At 37.6% G+C, this 16,989-nt stretch overlaps 2 protein-coding genes and 1 long non-coding RNA gene across 12 annotated transcripts in view; 2 read left to right on the top strand and 1 right to left on the bottom strand.

Moving 5' to 3' along the window:
* Window positions 1-14,067, top strand: part of Znf451 (zinc finger protein 451) — a 101,592-nt gene extending 87,525 nt beyond the window's left edge. For 4 of the 10 annotated variants that reach the window (XR_013425082.1, XM_078019835.1, XM_078019831.1 and 1 more), the window contains one exon: window positions 1,092-3,160. Coding sequence is in view for 3 of the 10 variants with exons in the window: in XM_005318528.4 (XP_005318585.2) it covers window positions 1,092-1,138 (47 nt within the window). In the remaining 7 variants the exon portion in view is untranslated. Of the gene's footprint in view, window positions 1-426; window positions 523-1,091; window positions 3,161-13,956 lie in introns of those variants that run through there. The other 6 variants (XM_078019830.1, XM_078019839.1, XM_078019838.1 and 3 more) reach the window with 3 other exon arrangements.
* LOC144366170 (uncharacterized) lies at window positions 3,207-5,564 on the bottom strand. The gene is made up of 2 exons (XR_013425084.1): window positions 5,426-5,564; window positions 3,207-5,131 (listed from the first exon to the last, which is right to left on the bottom strand). It is a non-coding gene; the product is annotated as an uncharacterized LOC144366170 (long non-coding RNA).
* Bag2 (BAG cochaperone 2) lies at window positions 5,606-15,905 on the top strand. The gene is made up of 3 exons (XM_005318527.5): window positions 5,606-5,739; window positions 13,957-14,066; window positions 15,317-15,905. Exons 1-3 carry the CDS (start codon window positions 5,627-5,629, stop codon window positions 15,727-15,729), a joined length of 636 nt encoding a protein of 211 aa, XP_005318584.1. The 5' UTR covers window positions 5,606-5,626; the 3' UTR covers window positions 15,730-15,905.
* Window positions 15,906-16,989: the final 1,084 nt, after the last annotated feature.

Raw genomic sequence — 16,989 nt, 5'->3', positions numbered from 1 at the left:
ATTCCTCTGCTGTTCTTTTGGTCTCTTTGTATATTCTTACACTAGTACCACATTCTTTCTTACTGTAACTACATAATAACATGTTCTATCTTATACAGGTCTTATCACCTTGTTCTTCACTAGAAATGTCTTGGCTTTACTTTGTGTTAACGCATCCCTTTGAGTTCATCTCAGGGCAACTCTGTGACCTTAGAATGTACCTTTAATTTAATGCACAGTTTATACTAGTTTGTAGTATTTTAAATTGCAGACACCGTAACAAACCAGTGCCCCTGCTCAGAGGAAACTACACTTGCATCCTAGAGGAATCACTGGTGCCTGTAAACTAAGGAGGCTCTGGGAGGCTGTGAACCGTGTATGATAAGATAAATCTGGTATGAGAAACCAGAGAAAGGAAGGAGTTGACACCTAATTCTACCCTCCTAGGTTTTAGAAGCAGTCCCAGGGAAGAGATGGAGAGAGACCTGTTGAGCCCAATGATGTCTTTCTTGTTTGCTGTTATATTCTTGTTCCTGGTATATGGTGGGCATTCAATAAATATTGGTTAAATGAGTTGTGTGTGTATACATACATTTCTCAGATAACGTTATATAGCCATGAGTTTCACTCTGCCTAAGATGCTAGAAAGTTTAGAGCTGATTTTTCTCATCAGGCTTTTTTGGAGTATAGTTGACAAATCAAAAAGTAAAATTTAATAACCTGTGAGATTTTTGCTGTTTCATAGTGTTAACCTTTCTGTTTCAACTTCATCTTTATATGTATCATTTCAAGTCTTTTAGGAAATAAGTGATAAGGATTTCTTTCAAAATTGAAACAAGTGATTATGTATGTGTGAATGACTGAAAATTTGTTGACTTTCTGCATCCCTAAATAGAAATAAACTTTTAAGTTCAAATATATAGTTATTATCATATCCAGATACTCAGTTCAAAATATTCAAATATTACAGAGAAACTCCAATATAGCCTAAGTTCTTCAATTTTGATTTTTCTTTCCTTCTTGAAAAGATGAATATAGTTGATTAAACTTACATAAAGAACCTGTTGATTAGTTTTCTGCCCTAAGTTTTAAAATTCTGTTTTTTAATACAGATGTGGAATTAGAAGAAGCTATTAGAAGAAGTCTTGAGGAAATGTAATTAAAGATATAACCACAAAACATCAAGTGGCCTTGAAGAGACTCAGGATAATGAATTCTTGAGTTTGTTTTCTAAAGGAGACCAGAAACCTACTAGTATAAACGTATCTGAAAACATGTTTTTGTGTTGATATGTTCACAATCTCATATTTGCTTTGTATTTTTTTGTGCTACTGTACAAAATTGTATCAAAGGAGTAGAATACATGTTAATGCATATATAGATCATGTATTCTAATATATAGGTATCACAGATTCCCAACTATCTTAGAATTCATATATTTAGGTTAAAAGGATTAAAGAAAAAAAGGAAAGTTTTGCTTATTGTTTGGTTTCCAAGTATTATTAGTTCCTTTTTTTCTTTTTTTGTACTATATAGATGATTCTAGTTTATTTTTTTAGGATTGAAAAATGAGTATAAATAAAGGTGCCATAACTCAAAAGTTTTTCCGTAAATTCTGTGTCTCATGTGGCACTAATGTATAATACCTTTGAGATCTTTGGTTATGATTATTAGAAGAGGGTAATGGAAATTGATAATGAAAACAGATTAAAAATTTTACCAGTGATGTTCTTTGTGGGTATCACACAGATATATATTCTTGCTTTATTTAGAGAATCTCATTGCTAAAATAAAAGCACACTTTTTTCAAAAAAACTAAAATGAAACTTTTTCCATTCCTTTTACATGCTTAGACTTTTATGTGACTTGTATGATCTACTGTTTAAAGGAATGTCAAAATATGCATAGAATTAAACTTATTTTAATAATATTACTCTTCTTATATATTTTTATATGCGTAATTTTCTTCAAAAGTAATGTTTGTTGCTGGGCAAATGTGTAATTCCAGCAGCTTTGGAGGCTGAGGCAGGAGGATCATGGCCTGGGCAACTTAGCAAGACTTGTGTCTCAAAGTGAAATAAAAAGGACTGGGGATATTGCTCTATTGTAGAATGCTTGGCTAGAATATGTGAGGTTAAGGGTTCAATTCCCAGTCCTTCAAAAATAAATAAATAAAATAATAATAGTAATGGAAATGTTGAGGGTCTTCTCAGGAATAATTTTCTTAACTCTCTAAAATTTTGTTTCATATGGAGTGTCTTCATTTTAGTTATTCAAATTCACTGAATTGTCTATTTCATACATTTGGTATTCCCTGTTTTTAAATGTTGAAGCCTTGTTATAATTTTTGTGAAATTGCATAAGTGGAAAACTAAAAAGGACTAATATTATCTTCACATATGCTTCATGTTATTTAACCAAAAACATCTTCATCTCTAAAAATTTTTAGTAATTATTTACTAAATGTAAAAAATATTTCTATACAGTTTTTCTTTATATTTCAGATAGAAAGACATCATGGCTAAAATTTTGTTTTTTTCTCTGACACTAGATATTTTAATGTTCAACAGATTGCTGGTTTATTAACTATAGTCTTTTCAATCTATATTTGAAACCAAATTGTGTTTTTATTTCTTTAAAGTCATTTCTCTTCCTACTTGCATTTTTTTAAGGTTGGCATTGTATATTGAGGATTTATTAATCATGTTTCTAAAATGACCACATTGTGCATTTAATTTTTATGTTAAAGTTGTCAGGCACTAGGCTATACAGTAATGGAGCTGGACATTAAACACATCTGCAGGAGTTTGCTAAATAGTGAGAAGCAGAAGGGACGTTCCAGAGAGAAGAGTAGTTAAGTGGATGTGGGGCAAGAGCAGGTAGCATCTCTGTTAGCGATGACACACAGGTGTGATGAAAACAGGTGCTCTGTTAAGGTTTCTTGATGTGTTATGCTAGTAACTGAAGCTTTTGGTATAATAAGAAAGGGGTTTTTCACCTTAAGTAAAAATAATTGGGTTATTTAATGTTTAAATTTATAATTGTCACTGATTGTATTTCTATTCATTAATTAAAATCATTTTAAAATTATAATTTGGACTTAACTTAGACATAGGAGATGTAACTAGTAGAATATATTAAGGAAAGGTATATTATCAAAAGTAAATGTTTCTAATCCTGACATAGATGCTGATTTTTTTCATTCCACCATTCATTTATTCACCATCTACTAACAAAATATTTATTGAATACCTACTATATGCAAGCAACAGTTCTCAGCAAATGACACACACCAGTGAGCAAAACAAAGCTCCATGCCGGGTATGGAACACACACTGTGGGAGTATTAAATAGTAAACAAATAAATAAAACAGTGTATCTGATGGTGATAAGTATAATGAAGTAAATAAAGAAGGAAGGATATAAACAGTGCAGGGAGCTGAGGGAGAGAAGGCTCTCTATTAGGACAGTCAAGAAAGATCTCATTGATCAGTGAACTTGAGCAAAGACCTGAGGAAGGTGAAGGAATGAGCCATGCAAATATATACAGGTGGTCCCTGAGTTAGGGTGGTTTGACTTATTTATTTGGACTTTAGGATGGTGCAAAAACTATATACATTCAGGAGAAACCATATTTTGAATCTTGATCTTGTCCCAGGTTAATATGTTTTGCCATACTCTCTCAGGCCCTGCATGGGCGAGTTGCAGCTCCCAGCATGAGGGTATGCTGTGCCCTGTACCACTGAGCAGTGTTGTTCAGTAGGCTGAGTGTATTAAGCCTACTGTTTAGTAGGTTGAGTGCATTTTTGATTTATGATATTTTCAACTTATATCAGAATGTAACCTCATTCTAACTGGGGAATATCTATATAAAGAGGAATGTTCCAGGTGGAAAATGAGAAAGTCTAGAGGGGAAGTTGGTATATTCAAGGAAAAGCAAAATGTCAGTATGACTAAAGCAGGATGAGTTTAAGAGAGTAAAAGACAAGTCCTTACAGCTTCTTTTGGGACCTTGGCTTTTACTGTGAAATGAGAAGCCATTAAAGGTTTCTGAGAATAAGTGGTGTGGTGTACCTTATTTGGTTATATTGAAAATACATAAGAGGCAAAGGTAGAAACAGAGGCCAGAAAGGAAGGAATTGCAATAATCCAGGTGCAACTAAGTGACTTGGACTGGAATGGTGTAAGTCCAATGAGAAGGAAGAATCTACTCTGAAGGCAAAAATGACGAGATTTTTTTTTTTTTTAAGAGAGAGAATTTTTTTAAAATTTATTTTTTTAGTTTTTGGGGCACACAACATCTTTGTGGTGCTGAGGATCGAACCCGGGCTGCATGCATGCCAGGCAAGCGCTCTACCGCCTGAGCCACATCCCCAGCCCCAATGATGGTATTTATTAATGGATTGGATCTAGAATGTGACAGATTCCAGGATGATTCTAAAGTCAAATTATAAGACTTTTAGACTATTCACAAAGTGTGTTTATATTTCAAGTTTCTGTCATGAAATGACAAATAACATTTAATGAAGTCAAATAATCCCATGCGTTTGGGTGGAACTGGGATCCAGGGTTAAGATAACTTTGATCTCTGATTAAAGGTCGTGATTCAGCTTCAAAGATTTATTATTTTCTGTGCCCTGTACATTTTCATCTCTGCAGTATGAGGCACAGAACTATCATAAGAGGGAACTAAAGCACAATTTTTTAAATAAAAAATCTTTTTATTCCTAGCCCTAGTCGGTCCTTTACTGACCTCTAAGCATCTGACCTAAGGGCCTACTGCATCTTTATATTGTTAACAGGAGACTTAAGTTGGATGTGAAGTGGCTTAACTAATCAGTACCAATTATTTCCACTCAAATACTAACAGATAGTTTTTTCAATAAGAAAAACAAAGTCACTAAAAAATCCCTTCGTTAGGGTGGAAGTGGAGTCAGTTCATCTTATTTCCCACATGTAGACAGGGAAAGATGTGGTGGCTTTTTCTTTTTAACTTTGCCTCAGTGTTGTCCAGGCTTTCATTTTTCTCATCTCAGGAAAATGGTAACCCAACTTGTCAGGCCAGTGTAGACTGCCAGCGGTGTAGAGACCTTCTGTTTCACAGAGGGACCTTTTTTCCACATGTCAAAGGATCCAGTGGGTTTTGTTCTGGCTGTGAATGTGGGTAATGGAGAACAAATGAAACCATTAGTGGCAGTGCAGCTCCTGCCTGTTTGCCGTTAGGTACCTTCGCAGGCGGATATCCTTTCAGGCTGCACGGAAAGTCGGGGCCACAAGCTAGGCTGGGTGTTCAGGGGTGCCCCCGCCCCGGTTTCGGGTTGTGCGGCCCGAGTCCGCCGGGGGAGGCAGCCGCCAGCTCAGGACCTCCCCTTTCTGCGGCGGCCTGGCGGCGTCTGAAGCCCCGGGCCCCACCGGCCCCTCGGCGAGTCCCCTCCCCGACTCGTACCCTTGCCGCAGGCGGTGCGCCTGTCCTTCTTTGGCCACGCGGCAGCGGCGGAGTCGGCGCGTCTGCCCGGGCCGCCCCCACGGGCGTCAGAGGGAGGCGGGCGCCCCGCGCGGTGACGGCGACGCCCGCGGCCCCGGGAGCGCTCTGCTCGCCACCGCCTGAGAGGCCGGTGACCTCTGCCGCCCCGCCTCGGAGGCTCAGATGGCTCAGGCGAAGATCAACGCCAAAGCCAACGAGGGGCGCTTCTGCCGCTCCTCCTCCATGGCCGACCGCTCCAGCCGCCTGCTGGAGAGTCTAGACCAGCTGGAGCTCAGGTGAGCCGCCGAGCCCTCGCGGGCGGCGCGGGCAGAGGCCGCGGGCGTCCCGGGCCCAGTCCCGGGCCGGCTGCGGCGGGACGGGTTGCTTGTGGCGATTTGTTGTGGGTGGAGAGGATGCAGTTTGTTTCGTAGCGGATATTCCTCCCCTGGTCGGAGAGAAAAATGCATCAATTAAAAAAAATGCATTCAATTAAACCTGTGAGCGCGGTGGCCACGTTCTCACTAAAACACCTGGACGTGCGTTTGGGAGCGCAGAAAAATGAGAAGAGATGGTGACATCACTAGGGATTAAGACGGCACCTTGGGTCTATAGAACTTCTAGAACCTTCTGTGTGGTCCCAGCTTCCTTAAGCTTAACTCTTTCCAAATTATGCACTTTTAAAGGAGGCAGCAGTTTCTAGTGGCTCCTGGTGTGCTATGAGGGGGGTTTTTTGCTCCAAAACACTTGACAGCAGAAAAGAAAGGTGAGTTGGGGGGTCCAGGAATCCCCTCTAGAGCCAGAGTTAGAGAGGGGTGAGATAAACCAAGGGACAAACGCTTGTACTCCCCTAACCTCCTGTATGGTACTCTGCAGTCCCTTAGTCTCAGTATTTATTGAGCACCTCCTAGCATGGAAGATTCTGCTCACACCTTTGAAGTGCCAGTCCTTGGCCTAAAAGTGCGAAAAGGTAGTCTCTTCACCTGCTTATGGTTTTACTAAGAAATCAGACTTGAATAGAATTTCTTATTTCATTGGTTAGAATTTTCTAAATAATTGAGTATTAGTAAATTTTGAAAACATTTTTCTTTAACTGTGTTTGTCAAATTTTATGTACTTAATGTGAACGTTTTTAAACATCCTGTAAATATCGCTGAAATTATTGTGTAAATTTTTTTAAATATTTAATTTTTTAGTTATAGGTGGACACAATATCTTTATTTTTATGTGGTGTTGAGGATTGAACCCAGTGTCTCATGAATGCAAGGCAAAGCTCTCCCTCTGAGCCACAATCCCAGCTCCATTGTGTAAATTTTTATTGTACGCAGGTATAAATAATGAAAATCTTGCTAAGGTACCTGCAGTCTCCTGAAACTGCGTAATTTTTTTGCCAGGTTCTGGATAAAAAGATAGGAGAATGTGAGCCAGAAAGCTTAAGAAGCACTTGCCTGTGTCTTTATCTCCCTGTAATCATAAGCCAAAACACCCCACATAACACATTAATAACCACAGTATCTCCTGGCATTTTAGGTATTTGTTACTACTGGGAGAAAAGTGCTAGAAAGTGAGAAATTTTCCACCCACAGCATTTTTATGAACTGCACCAGATAGAGAAACTAGGGCCCTGCACCTGGTTCTGGGGATCTGCTCAGAATGAGACAAATGGAAGGGAGAGGTAATGCTGTTTAAGGGATCTCAAAAAAATATCAACTCACCCGCTCAACTGGCAGAGAAAGTGGAGCAAAATTGGGGAACTACAGATCAGTGGCCCCAGCTATTGATAAAAAGCCCTCTGAGGAATAGTTCTTTTCTTGTAGCAGTGATCCACAGTCTTTAGATCTTTGAGAATATTCTCAATCATTTCAGTCTCTCTTGGATAGTCAGAAAGAAAACTTTTTCTTAAAGCCTTGAGGAGGATGTTTTCGCCTCTTTGCTTCAAGCTGAGTCATTGTACTCAAACTTGAATTAATGCCTCCCATGTATGTGGTATGTACAAAAGTACTCAAGTGCTTCTTTTTAAAAGCAAACCTCTGATTTTGAGTATTATTATATTCTAATGTTTAATTAATGAAAATAACTTGCTTAACACTTGCACCAAAGAGGAAAACCTAATTAATATATGTGTCTAATTGTCCACTTTAAGGAATTTTTTATTCTTCCTTTAAAAAAGTAATACTAAAAAGTAAAGAAGTATTTCAGAAGGTAAGCAAAAACAGAAAAATGCTAATGCTGCTCCCATTAATTCTTTTTTCTCTTTTTGAAGCTATAAGGGCAGTGTCACAGACCCCTACACTATTAAAAACTAGACTTGTGCCCAGGAGGAGATTGACTTTTAGAAAAACACATGAAACTTATATGTAATTTTGCTTTTCTACTTTGATTTCATATTGATTATGACTTTAAAGTAGTAGGCTGGGTAAACAGTGTAGTCTGTACCTAATTCCTCATCCACACTGATTCTGCTGGTTGTGGAAGAAAGTTCTTCCATCTATGAAACTAAAAACAGGATTATACCAAATGCTCTATGACTTGGGGTATAAACTGGCTTATAAGATGTTTAAAAGGCCTTAAATTGTTTGGCCATGGTCTACAGACTTAAAACTTGCCATTGGTTTCTAATATTTTATTACACTAGCCTTTAAAAATCTCTTTTCCCCCGTCAGTTCATCTCCTTTACTGCTTCCTCTTAATAAACCAATTCTGTGAAATCTGGAGTTCACATTTGCCTGTGGCTCAAGACACCCTGCTTATTATTGTTATTTCTAACAGTAATAATAACTTAGAAATAATATGTTAACATTTACTCATTTAATGAGCACTGTCTAAATATCTATATATAATGCCCCATGCTATTATCTCCAATCTACAGATGAGAAATTGAGGCTAACACATAGATGACTTGTCTAAAGCCACACAGCTAAAGAGTAGTGGACTTCAAATTTGAACACTGGAAGACTGGCTCTCCAGGCTCTAATACTTTGTGCCTGAATTTTCTTAAATATGTCCTGTTCCATAATATTGGGTTGGTATATGAATGGATATATGATTTTACTAAAAAAAGATGAAAATTATATTAAACTTCCATTCAGTAAACACTAAACACCCACTGTGTGACAGGCGTAGTGACTCCTAGAAGGCCCAGGGAGAAAAGGAAAATGTTTAGGGGATGGGTATTAGAGACTGGCAGAGGGGAAATAGGGAGATTGGCTTTTGTCACATTCCCCCAAACTAATCATAGTCATTCCTTCCTTTGTCACATCAGCTGTGAGCACAGCTGGGAAATGAAGGGTTGGGCAGGAGATGAAGTGTATCATTCCTGTGGCTTAAAGTTTCTCAGCACTTAAAGTCTGTCATGGTGTGTGAAATGTTCCAGGACTCAAAAAGCAAGATAACATCATAGTTAATTCTGCATAACAGCCTATAATTTAAAAGAACACCTTTCATAAAAATTGTCATTGAAAACTTAGAATCCTTTGAGGTAGGAGGAGGGCACATATTATTATCTCTTAGAAATGAGGGAACTAAGGTCTAGAGGGATTAAATGGCTTGCCTGAGGCCTCGTTACTGATGAGTAGCCATTAACAGGAAAATACCCATCCCTTTTTTATACCAGTATCTTGATAGTGAATGAACTTTAACGTTAAAAAAGTATATTTAGTTGTTGATGAACACAATGCCTTTATCTTATTTATTTATTTATTTTTATGTGGTGCTGGGGCTCAAACTCAGTCCCTCACTGTGCTAGGTTATAGTCCCAGCCCAAACTTTAATATTTTAATGATTAGAAAAACCCTTCAATTTTTTCACATTGCCCAAAATATTAAGGGAATATTGTTGCAGTTTTTTAAAATGCAGCAGTATGAAATAAGATACTGTTTTGGAAATTATTTCTTTCAGATAAATCCATAATGTGAGCATTTCACATTTTCCCTCCATTTGATGAAAACATGAATTCTTGTTATTAATAAATGAGTTTGTGGTGATGGTAAGTACATAATAACTGCTGTGAAGCTGATGTATGCCAGCACCAATTCTAAGCACATCATACATATGAAAAAATATATATATATATATATATTTTTTTTTTTTAAATCACTGCCCCAGTCACTGCATTAAACTCATCACCTCTTTACTTCATTTAGTTAGCCACCATCTCCTCATTATCTCTTTTTCATAGGTGAGGGAATTGTAGCCAAGAGTGAATAAGTACTCAAAGCCATATAGCCAGAAAGTGGCAGCACAAGACAGTTTTCACTGCACACTTTATTAGCTAATGTAATAGTAGCTCCAGGTTAGGTTTGCACCTTTCCCAAGTCTCCCACCAATTTGTCTTCTTGATACCTAAGCTGCAGAAATTTTGTATGGTGCCCAAGACCTGGGGACTACCTTAGGTTGCATATGTGCCAGTTTTGTCCTCAGTAATATTCTGATGAAAGTGGGGCTTGCTTTTGTTTGTCAAAGCCTGCTTAGAAGCCCATTTCAGTGGGGCAACCTGTAATCCCAGTGATTTTGGAGGTTGAGGCAAGAGGATTGCAAGTACAAGGCCAGTCTCGGTAACTTAACAAGACCCTGTCTCAAAGTAAAAGAAAGCTTGGGGACTGAGGTTGTAGCTCAGTGGTAGAGTGCTAGTGCATGAGGCATTGAGTTTGGTCCTCAGCACCACATAAATATAAAATAAGGATATTGTGTCCACCTAAAACTAAAAAATAAATATTTTTTTTAAAAAAAAGCTGGGATGGGGCTGGGGATGTGGCTCAAGCGGTAGCGCGCTCGCCTGGCATGCGTGCGGCTCGGGTTCAATCCTCAGCACCACATACCAACAAAGATGCTGTGTCCGCCGAGAACTAAAAAATAAATATTAAAAATTCTCTCTCTCTCTCTCTCTCTCTCTCTCCTCTCTCACTCTCTCTTAAAAAAAAAAATAAACAAATGTATCGTTTAAAAAAAAAAAAAAAAAGCTGGGATGGTAGAGCACCCCTGGGTTCAATCCCCAGGATTGGGGTTGAAGGGGGGTGGGGGAGCCTGCTTAGTTGTGATTTAACATGGAGAGTTTTCCAAGAGCACAGCCCAGACCAGCCTTGATGTGAGGATAAGTTCTTTCCCAATTTGGACATGTAGCTGCTTCCAAGATCTGTTAGTAAATACAGAACTGCCCTTTGCCGCCAAGAGAAGTGTTGTCAGATGAGATACTAAAAGCATGAAGGAAAAAGTGAGGTGGCCCAAGTGAGATGAAACCAGAGTTCCAGAGGAAAATAATTGAAAGGGAGACAGGAATATTCAAGGATACAATAGCTAAGAATTTTCTGGAATTAATGAAAAAGCTATAGACAAATCTATACTAGCTGATAAACAGTACAAATACTACTGCTACTACTACATACACAGATGAACAATGCCAAAGGTGTTAATTACCTCAAGGGGCAGGAAGGAGGAGTTGTTAAGGAAACAGTTCCTGTCAAAGGGGCTTTGGGTTTTGAAAAAGATCACCTAGTAGATAAGGGTCTAAGGGTGGGGGAGAGAAGGTGGCAGGAAGAAGGAAGAGTAAAAAGTAAAAAGCCCCTGGTGCCAACACCCCTGGAATCCACATCTTGAAGAATGGCAGTTTATTTTTGCCTTGAAAGGGAAAAGGTACAAGAAGTTCTTTAAAGATCAAATCTGTTTTTTCGAGGAAAAGGCCCTGGCACTTTCTGTTCTGTATAAAGAAGTTTTATGGGGGAAAAAAAATCCCCCATAAATAGAGTTCTAGCTGATTTCATTTGGTCTTATTCATTGATAAAATTTCTCTTTATATAACATATTTACATTTTTTCTACATTTTTATTTTAATCTGTTAACAATTCCACAAACTCTTGTATGTACAGCCTGCCTTGTAGCATTCAGTTCTGTCCTTATCATCTTACATGTGAATACAAACTCAGGAGTGTTAAAAAAAATTATTATTCTCATTTACCAATCACATGATTCTTTTGTGTCAGTTATCTAAATATTAGTCATGGTGTTTTTAGTATAAATATCTCATTAGTGGCTACTCAGTCTCTTTCACGTATATCTGTTAGACTTTGTAAAATATTTGAATAAATGGTGAGTGGTGCAGGAAGAGGGCCTGATACTGCATTATTACCACTTTATGGAATATTATATTTGATTGTGTCTTCCAGCCAGATTTGTCACATAAGATTCTTACCAGCTCTTTGCTTTTACTGGTTCCTATAAACACAGAATCCTACACATATTTAATATCTTGAAGAATAACCATGCTGTGGTTATACAGCCTTTCAGTGCTATTTTGGGGTATAACAGGTGGGTGAGTGGATGGAAAAAAAGCATGTTCCGGGCTAGGGTGAGAGGTGAGGGATCCTTTCACAGAATTGACATGCCAGAACATTGGTGAGTTGTTCCTTCTGTGCCCACTTTAGGCACAATCTAGCTTAGATCTCCCATGATCCTGTATTCCTAGGATCATCCAAATTCTGAGGATAAGTCTGACACTGTCATTTTACAAGATTTGGTACCTTAGTTACCGTAACCTTTCAAAAGCAAATGTCAGACAACTTTTAATTATGCAGCATGTCATTTTTTTCTTCCTGCTTTCATAATTCTGCCACCTAGTTTTTTAGTGAATGGGCATGTTCTTCTGTTTGTGTAGTGAAGGAGGCATGTGTGTCTAGTTGAAGGAGGTGGAGAAAGAGTGCTTCTATAGTTTGATCAGGGCTTCATACCAAAAACCTACCAAAGCTTGCCTTTAAATCTATGAAAAAGACAAAAGATGCTCCCAACACCACCACCATTTCATATAGTACCAGAGGACCTTAGTACTACAAAGGAAAAAACAAGAGCTATTTGGATTGCAAAGGAGAAGACACAAGCGGTCTTTTTTTTTTCTTTTCCGCCAATGATATGATCATCATCCTAGAAGAACCAAGAGAATCAACAGAGACACCATTAAAATTAATAAGTATAAATCAAGGATTCCAGTTACAATCTTGAACCTACAAAAACAGCATTTTTTGAACTAAGTCATTGATTAGAAATGTAATTGAAGTTATCCACAACATCAACTATGTCTACAATGTATCTAGAACACAAGGCTACTATGGAGAGTTTTTCAAAACTCTAATAAAGAATATAGAAGATCTAAATGAAGAGATGTATCATACCCCTGAGTGAAATGACTCTTATTATAAAGATGTCAAATTTCTCCCAATTTTTTTTAGAACCCAATAAACTTACTGAACAGTTTGTACAGTGGAAAAAGTTCCCATTAAATAGCTAAGTTATCTTTAAAGAAAATTGGGCAGTTGGGGGAGGCTACTCTACCAAATATTAATGCAAAATGCAAGACTGGTGTTATGGCTCAGTAGCAGAGTGCTTGCCTCACACATGTGAGGCACTGGGTTCAATTTTCAGCACCACATAAAAATAAATACATAAAAAATACATAAAATAAAGATATTGCGTTCATGTATAATTAAAAAAATTTAAATAGGTGTTGGTATAAAAAGTTAAATATACCAATATATGGAATACAGATTTCAGAAATAACACAAATTGTAGGGAAATATGAATTGTGTGGTAAATAATTTGGGGGGAAATGTCTCATTGTTTGGATAAAAATAAAATATTTATGTAACCACATATAAGAATGGGTTCTAGTGGATTAAATAAATATGAGAAAGATAAAACTATGAACTTAATGGAGCAAAATATCTTATGACCTAGGGGTGGGAAAGGCCTTAAACAAAACTTTAAAGCATAAACCACAAACGAGAGACTAACCCATCCCATCATCATAAGGACCTCATAACTGGGCATTGTGGCATATGTGTAAAATTCCAGCTGTTGGGGAGGCTGAGGCAAGAGGCTTTTGAGTTTGAGACCAACCTGAGCAGCTTAGCATCTCAGAAAAAGAAAAAAAAAAAAAAACCAGGATCTCAAGTGAAGGCAATCCCAGACTAGGTTCATATATGACAAGATGAAAGCAGGTATTGCAGTGTCTGTTGCCAACCAGAAATTAATATGCAAATTCTCAGGCCCATAGGGGACATGTTGTCAACTTTAAGTGTTATTGCCCTAATGAGAAGATGGTAGACAATCTGAGTGCCCATCTCTGGGAATGGACATAAAACATCAGATGTTTATACATATGCAGTAATTAGAAGCTACTGCTTAGACATACACCCCAAATCCTGGATGATTCTGAACAAAATGGAAATTTTAAAAATGGGATAAGGTATAAATTTAAAATATGCAAATATACGAATAATACAGATTTTGTAATAACAGAGAAACAACAAATAGAATAATTGTTCTATGGGCAGAGATGAAAGTGGGAGTGAAGTAAGTGAATTTAAAAAAAGTAGAAAAATGATATGTTTAAAAAGGTCTAAAGAAATTTTAAAATGCATTCCTAATGATCTTAAAGACTGACTTGGATTGAATGAGAAAATGAAGAAAATTAATAAAAAGAACACCGTCCATATAATTAATGACTGTTTTTGTTTTCCCAATTTACATAGGGTTGAAGCTTTAAGAGAAGCAGCAACTGCTGTTGAGCAAGAGAAAGAAATCCTCTTGGAAATGATCCACAGTATCCAAAATAGCCAGGACATGAGGCAGATCAGTGACGGTGAGAGCCATTTCCACAGAAGGGGGCTCCTCTCTTACACTGTTTTAGGGGATTTGTGATAAGCATGGGCCAGTTTTTGTCTGACTTCTGGTATGCGTACACTAGGCTTCAGCATTTCACGTGAGCTACATGGAGCAGCTGTGGCTGTCAATTACAGCAGCCACTTATGTAGAGATCATTGTTCCTATGTGCTGCCTACCCCAGATCTGGAAAAGGCCTGAAAGCTCCGGAAGAGTGGGGCCCAAGCCGTAAGGCCATGTGTCTCCTGTCAGGTTCACACTCTTAACTTCAATTTTTCCAAGTTCCTGGACTCGGAAAAGCAGAGGACAAAGCAGAGAATAAAGGGGAAAGTGGAGGCAGAGGAGAGCAAAAAAGAGATGAATTGAGGTGAGAGGAAATGGAGAAAATTCAGAGGAAAGGTAAATTACAGGACCAAAAGAAGACACTGATGTGCTGTCCTCTTCATTTGAAGAACGCCACTGCCTGTGGAGGAATAGGGCTCTGGGGTGTTCTTCCCTTGATATTGGATTCCCAACTGGGCTCCTTTGGTGCTCCACAGGGAAAGCCAGTGGGTCACAAAACAGTAAGCTTAACTTCATATCCAAACTGGTAAACATCCAGAGTGGGTCGTGATCTAGTTTTTCTCTTCATTATTGTGGCCCAGGGTCATGAGTTAGGAATGAGGTTATAGGACAAAAGATCATGGGCTTTTTCATATAGTGCACTGTTGACAGAGCCCTGTTTACCATCATTGCCTCCTTGTGCCAGCCACGATTCGGGACCTCTGATCTTCCTCAGACTGCCTGGAGGGGATGAAGTCAGTGCTTGGTTTTGAGGCCAGCTTATTCTCTACTGTCATAGCTCTGACTCCTTGGCCACACCTGCACACTCTCATATGGGACAGTCTCATCACCACAGCTCTACCCAGCACAAACCCTAGTTATGCTCCTTGCTCATAATGATGTGATTGTTCTTCATCTCAGACACAAGCCTGCACACACTTGTGCAGACATGTGAACCTGAAAAATCATTTGGTACACTGTCACAAATTTTCAGAGGAAGGTATTCTGCAACCTCTAGTATTTCGTCTGTTAATCTTACATGCTGTAGTTTTAGTCTTCACCTTAAAATTTTCACAGCACAAGTTCTTATAGAAAATAAATCTAGCCATAAATGAATGCCTTAGTGTTCTTGACATGAATAAGCTTGTGTCCCATATTGATTGATATTTCAAAACTTTTTATGTTTAGGAGAAAGAGAAGAATTAAATCTGACTGCAAACCGTTTGATGGGACGAACCCTCACCGTTGAAGTTTCAGTAGAAACAATTAGAAATCCCCAACAGCAAGAATCCCTAAAGCATGCCACAAGGATTATAGATGAGGTGGTCAATAAGTTTCTGGATGATTTGGGAAATGCCAAGAATCATTTAATGTCACTCTACAGTGCATGTTTGTCTGAGGTACCACCTGGGCCTGTTGATCAAAAATTTCAATCCATAGTAATTGGCTGTGCTCTTGAAGATCAGAAGAAAATTAAGAGAAGATTAGAGACTTTGCTTAGAAATATTGAAAATTCTGACAAGGCCATCAAGTTATTGGAGCATTCTAAAGGAGCTGGTTCTAAAACTCTGCAACAAAATGCTGAAAGCAAATTTAAGTAGTCTTGAAACCTAAGGGTACCTACAAATGATGACATAAAAATAATAAGATGCTATTTTAGTTCTTTGTCAGGTATAACCACTTACTTGATACAGTTGTTTCAGATGAGGAAAATACTCCAGTGTTAACATTTTTTGCAAATAATAATTAAAATTTAAAGTATTTTAATTATCTAGAAGTTTTTAGATTGAATTCTTATCTTGTACTAGGATCTAGCACTATATATTTTACTATTTTATGGATGAATGAATACATAGTATGTAGAAAAAAATGTATTCAGCCGGGGTTAAAGCATTCCTGGACTTTGTCTGGCATGTAAACACATAGGCACATGAGCATTTAGTTAGCTAGAAATTCCTTACCCTAACAGTACACACGTGCATGCATGTACACACACACCCCACATACACACACGCAGTACACTCAAGTACTAAATACTGTGCTTAGAGGGATAAAAGGAATCACAACATAAGGACCTTTACCTGCATTTACATGATTATTTTGTTTTTAAGATTTGTGCATCTCACGGTATGAATGTATTTTGTATATACATGGCAGCGTGAGAAAAAGCAGCTTTAATTTTGCAACAGTTGAACAATTATATATCCACTTGATCTCTCAAATGCATTAGTTGTCTAAAATTTCAGTGTTGAATCTTGCCTTTTATTTTTTTCTTCCTTTAAGCCACTATAAAGGCTGCTTAATTGTAGTTTCAAAAGCTCTATTTTGTGTAGTGGTCCAACTTGTTGCTATTACTGCAACTTAACTAAGCTTTATCCTTTGTTTCTGATTTTTGTACAAATTCTCAGCAGGTGGATTTATTGGGTCAAAGGGTATATAGATTTTCATGGCCTAACATATTTATAAATTGAGAACTTTTATACAAAGAATTCAGAAATATGTCTGTCTTCAGCAATTAAAGTATAGTTATTTCACTGAAATTCTAGCATTGAGCCTTAAATTTTTTGTAGACTTAAAACACCTGAATTTAATTTGCATCTTGCTTACTAACAAGGCTGATTAATGTATTGATCCTTTTATAAATGAAGTATAGCACAACTTTGTTAAAATTAACTAGTGCTTTTCCCCAAATACTGTGAAACAAATACTTCAATTTCTATTAGAACATAGGTAATCACAAAAAATATTCAGATTGATTTTATATATCTATATTCCTCAGTGCAAACAACATTGAGCAGAATTTTCTGTACAAAAGATGCCAAGTTAGTTGCGGGTAGGGGTTAAAAAAAAAAAAAGATGCC

The sequence above is a fragment of the Ictidomys tridecemlineatus genome, chromosome 8 (assembly GCF_052094955.1).
Source record: "Ictidomys tridecemlineatus isolate mIctTri1 chromosome 8, mIctTri1.hap1, whole genome shotgun sequence".
Classification (NCBI taxonomy): domain Eukaryota; kingdom Metazoa; phylum Chordata; class Mammalia; order Rodentia; family Sciuridae; genus Ictidomys; species Ictidomys tridecemlineatus.
The sequence above is the reverse complement of the archived record's forward strand: the minus strand, read 5'-3'. Positions and strand labels throughout refer to the sequence as shown.